The sequence below is a fragment of the Austrofundulus limnaeus genome, unplaced genomic scaffold, assembly GCF_001266775.1.
Source record: "Austrofundulus limnaeus strain Quisiro unplaced genomic scaffold, Austrofundulus_limnaeus-1.0 Scaffold426, whole genome shotgun sequence".
Taxonomy (NCBI): domain Eukaryota; kingdom Metazoa; phylum Chordata; class Actinopteri; order Cyprinodontiformes; family Rivulidae; genus Austrofundulus; species Austrofundulus limnaeus.
In genome coordinates this window covers 171015-175947 of record NW_013952828.1, presented here as the reverse complement: position 1 = coordinate 175947, position 4933 = coordinate 171015, and the positions used below count along the sequence as shown (strand labels likewise).

At 40.6% G+C, this 4933-nt stretch overlaps 1 protein-coding gene across 1 annotated transcript in view; it reads right to left on the bottom strand.

Annotated features, from left to right (window-relative positions):
* Nucleotides 1-22: 22 nt before the first annotated feature.
* The window catches only part of zgc:194312 (olfactory receptor 52B2), a 7063-nt gene continuing 2152 nt past the window's right edge, over nucleotides 23-4933 (bottom strand). The window contains exons 2-3 of the mRNA XM_014024555.1: nucleotides 3867-4412; nucleotides 23-780 (exon numbers count right to left, since the gene is read on the bottom strand). Coding sequence (XP_013880009.1) covers nucleotides 627-780; nucleotides 3867-4412 — 700 coding nt within the window. The 3' untranslated portion in view covers nucleotides 23-626. The remainder of the gene's footprint in view (nucleotides 781-3866; nucleotides 4413-4933) is intronic.

Genomic DNA, 4933 nt, shown 5'->3' with positions numbered 1-4933 from the left:
CATATTTAATTAAATATGAGCTTATTCGAACAACATTCTGATAAAAAAAAGTTTAAGACATAACAAAAACATGACAAATGTTTTCCTGAAATTGGAACAGTCCAAAGTTAGGTTGTATAAATAAGGTTTTGCAAAGAACTTCTCTATTTGTCCCGCATTCACATTTTTTAATCAGAGCTGTCTTATTATGGACTCGCCAGGCAGTTCCATATAGACTGAAGCTCAGACTGAGTGTCTGCAGTCCCCTCTGCTGATTTTGATGAGTCAGAATTATTGGCTCCAGACCTTTAAAGTCTCTTTATAGTATCCATAGTGGGAATAAAAGTCCTCAACGCCGGTCGGTGTAATCCTGAACAACAAAGGATGTCTGAGCAARATTGTGACCTGAGTCTCTTGTAAATCCTCAAACCAGCTACAGTCGTAAAACTGGATCCATCTGACCACTTATTGGGCTGATGGTTCATCCTCAGGTGCTCTCAWCCAGACAAAAGGTCAGATACTGGCCAAAATCTAACCTGCGGAGGTCCTGAGGAGRTGTACGTCCTGGCCTAAATGATCAYAAGCTCCTTTCCATGTTGGGAYAGAAAGACCYGCTGCATGTCAAAGATGTCTCGTCACTTTTAAGGTCAATCAGCGTTTCCCATCAAACTTTTATTTGGGGACAAGTGTGAGTCATGTGAGAAGCTGGTGACTGACAATGACCCAGTTTCCTCCTCATCGTCGTCGTCTTCATGCTGGGGTTCGAACGAGACCGTTGTCTGAAGAGTCAGTGTTCGCTCCCTGACAACAAAACCAAAAAGATAAAGAGACATTGTGTTCATTTGCATTTTTTTTGTGTGGTTGATGAAAACACGTGAAGAGAGTGTAAAAAGTAATAGTCATAGCAGTTTTCAATCTTAACTATCTTGTTTTACTCATGTCTGATGATTCATCTTCACATATTCCTCAGAGATTTTCTACTTTAATAACTTGAACAGATAAATGAAGAGATCAGATTTATGAAATATGAACAAAGTAAAAAATTATCTTATAAATATTCTGTCTCAGAACTGTAGCTTCCAGTTTTTTCTTTGTTTGGTCTAATTTAAGCTCCGTGTTTCAGATCTTGATGAACTGGTTGCCATACGAGCCTTTATTTAAACAGCTCATGTGACTTTTTTTAAACATTGTTTGCAATAACTGCTGATAGTCGGGGTGCATTTTTTCCACGGAACATTATTTTCCAAATATGCMGACTGTCATATGCTTCTTTTAAAAGAAAGAAGAAGAAAAATTAAAGGTTTGGTGAAATWTAACACATTAAATGTGATGACGGGTAAATTAAATAAAACATCAATTTCAGCTATGTACAAAACTCAACTAAATGTTTTCTGTATTTTTTTCACGTAAACTCAAGGAAATAAACAGTTCTTTACTGATCCTTAWGACATCTTAGCAAAAAAGGGACCTTTTAACACAAATGAACAATTTATTTTTGTTGAATTTATGTAAAATACCGAAAASCACAGTTTGACGCATAAAATAGCATTTCTTCTTAAAATGAAGCAGAATGAATTTTAAAAAACACCTATCCTGAGTCTGTTTCTGCTGGGACTTTCCGTCTTGTTAAAAGGGGGTTGTTCCTCTCCACTGTCACCCTTTGGTTGCTCAAAATGAAGGACTGCATCAACATAAACATTTGACACAATCTGATGGTTTCTATAGGTATTTAATTTTTTTAAACTGATTTTATAATCTACAAAAWTTGGATTTACTCTCCTGCTGCCCCTGGGTCAAAATAACCTAAGAAACCTCAGTATCAACAGTAAGGCCTTGTGGACTMTTTTCAAAGGGTAGAAGGAGGATTAAACTGGTTGTATGTGGGTGGATTTTATTCCCAGGGTGWATTCTGATATGACTGGGACTTTTAGATTTTTTTCCCCTGAGATGACTTTAGTTGAGAAATAGATCTGTGTGAATAAACTAAATGAAAATGTTAACACCAACCAGGTTTGATTTTCAAATGTCCACGGGCTGAAAACTCGACTTACAGCAGATCAATGGTTCCCAAACGGTTCAGGTTTTGACCAACAAAGTAAAGGTTTTAGAGACTTGTGACCCCGAATGTGGCTGGAAATAAAAATTGTTAATATGCCATTCAAGGAGTCCATGACTATGTTTATGATACATATACTCTCTAGTTACTGTGTTTCCTGATTACTGAGTTCTCTGATATGTATTTTCCCTAAAACCGATGTTCACATTATCTATGTTCCCAATACCTATGTTCAAGGCGTCTATGTTCCCAGTACCTGTGTTCATACCATCTATGTTCCCAATATCTATGTTCACCGTATCTATGTTCTCAGTACCTATGTTCCTAGTATCTATGTTCTCAGTACCTATGTTCTCAATACATATGTTCCCAGTACATTTTTTCCCAGTATCTTTGTTCCCAGTACGTATGTTCCCAGTATCTATGGTCCCAGTACCTAAGGTCTCAATACATATGTTCCCAGTACATTTGTTCCCAGTATCTATGTTCCCAGTACGTATGTTCCCAGTATCTATGGTCCCAGTACCTAAGGTCTCAATACCTATGTTTCCAGTACATATGTTCCCAATATGTATGTTCCCAGTATCCATGTTCCCAGTACCTAAGTTCTCAATACCTATGTTCCCAGGACCCACGTCCCCATCACCTGTGTTCCCAGTACATGTTTTCAATACCTATGTTCCCAATACCTATGTTCCCAGTACCTAAGTTCCAGTACCTAAGTTCCCAATATGTATAGTATGTTCCCAGTACCTGTTTCCAGAATTTATTTTCCCAGTACCTAGGTTCTCAATACCTATGTTCCCAGTACCTCAGTTCTCAATACCTATGTTCTCAATACCTATGTTTCCAATACCGTTGTTCCCAGTACCTATGTTCCCACTACCTATGTTCCCAGTACCTATGTTCCCACTACCTATGTTCCCAGTACCTACGTTCTCAATACCTATGTTCCCAGTACCTAAGTTCTCAATACCTATATTCCCAGTACCTAAGTTACCAATATGTATGTTCCCAGTACCTATGTTTCCAGTATTTATATTCCCAGTACCTAAGTTCTCAATACCTATGTTCTCAAGACATATGTTCTCAAGACCTATGTTTTCAATACCTATGTTTCCAATACCTTTGTTCCCAGTACCTATGTTCCCACTACCTATGTTCCCAGTACCTATGTTCCCAATACCTATGCTCCCTGTACCTAAGTTCCCAATATGTATGTTCCCAGTACCTATGTTTCCAGTATTTATATTCCCAGTACCTAAGTTCTCAATACCTATCCTCCCAGTACCTAAGTTCTCAATACCTATGTTCCCAGTACCTATGTTCCCAATACCTATTTTCCCAGTATCTATGTTCCCAGTACATATGTTCTCCTGGGGTTAACAATAAAAGTCAAGAAAATGCTTGGCTCCCTCATTGTACCGGGGAACATTGGGACAGGGGTNTATGTTCCCAGTACATATGTTCTCCTGGGGTTAACAATAAAAGTCAAGAAAATGCTTGGCTCCCTCATTGTACYGGGGAACATTGGGACAGGGGTACAGGGGAGAACATAATCGGTAACATAAGTACCGTGTAACATACTGTGGGTACAGCGGTACATAGGGATGACCCCCAATCAWAAAATGTGCCGTCAACCAGTTTTTTGTTTAATCCATCTCTTTGTAGCAGTTAAGGCTTATTCTACTACTGGCAATCTCTATTTTTTGTAACCATTAATTTGATTTTTAAAAATCACCTCAAGGTCCCAATTGTGTTTGGGAACCACTGGTGTAGAGTATCAACTGTGAAGGATAATTTTGGATTTAAACAGATCAGTGGGACATACCTTCCTTCAGGTTCTGTGTGGGGCCAGTTGGCTCTTACTGTCCACCCAAGGGCAGTCTTTAAGTACCGGGAGCAGCAGGGAAACCTGCTATTCAGCTGTTCCAGAAGTTCCTCTTTACGCAAACCGTAAACGACCGGCGCAATGCACTGCGCCACGCTGAAGAAGGCGAAAATGACCACGGCGGCCAGCTCTTTGGTCTCTCGCTTAATGAAGTCATTTTGGAACAGAACTGTAAGGACAAAGTTCACAAAGTTGGGCAGGAGGTAAACAGCCAGCTGTGTTCCATGCAGGGCGATGGTCCTGCACCCGGCCCGGTTCCGTCGGTTGAGAACCCCAAGCCTCCGTCCCTCCAGCAGAATCCTGATGTAGCTGTAGAGGATGACCAGCGTGCACACACTGATGAAGAGCACCTTCCGCAGCACGCCTCTCTTCAGCTGATCCCGGTCACATTCCTGGAGGTTGTTGGAGTCCGTCTGGAGGAGCAGGCTGAGCGGAATRGCCAGGGCCAGCAGCCAGGTGAGCACCCCCAGCAGCCAGGGCCAGTAACTGAGAGACGAATACTGAGGTTACTTTGTGGAGCTTTAAGGAAAAGACTATTTCAGCACTGACAACTGAGTTTACTACTTGATCATACATTCATGAGTCATGTTGGTTAAAACTTTGATTTACCATAACTAAAGTGAAAYTAAGGAATACATATCATGGTCTATTTTAGATCAATATCTGTAAAACTGGCTGAGCTAAAGCCATTTTGGGTTTTGCTCATTTCAGTTAGTTCCCTGGTACCTGTCATTTCCAATACATTTCATCCTCAGTACCTATGTTTCCTGGTACCTATGTTCCCTGGTACCTATGTTTCCTGGTACCTTCCTCAGTACCTATGTTCCCTGGTACCTATGTTCCTCAGTACCTATGTTTCCTGGTACCTTCCTCAGTACCTATGTTCCCTAGTACCTATCTTTCCTGGTACCTATGTTCCTCAGTACCTATCTTTCCTGGTACCTATGTTCCTCAGTACCTATGTTCCTCAGTACCTATGTTCCTCAGTACCTATGTTCCCTAGTACC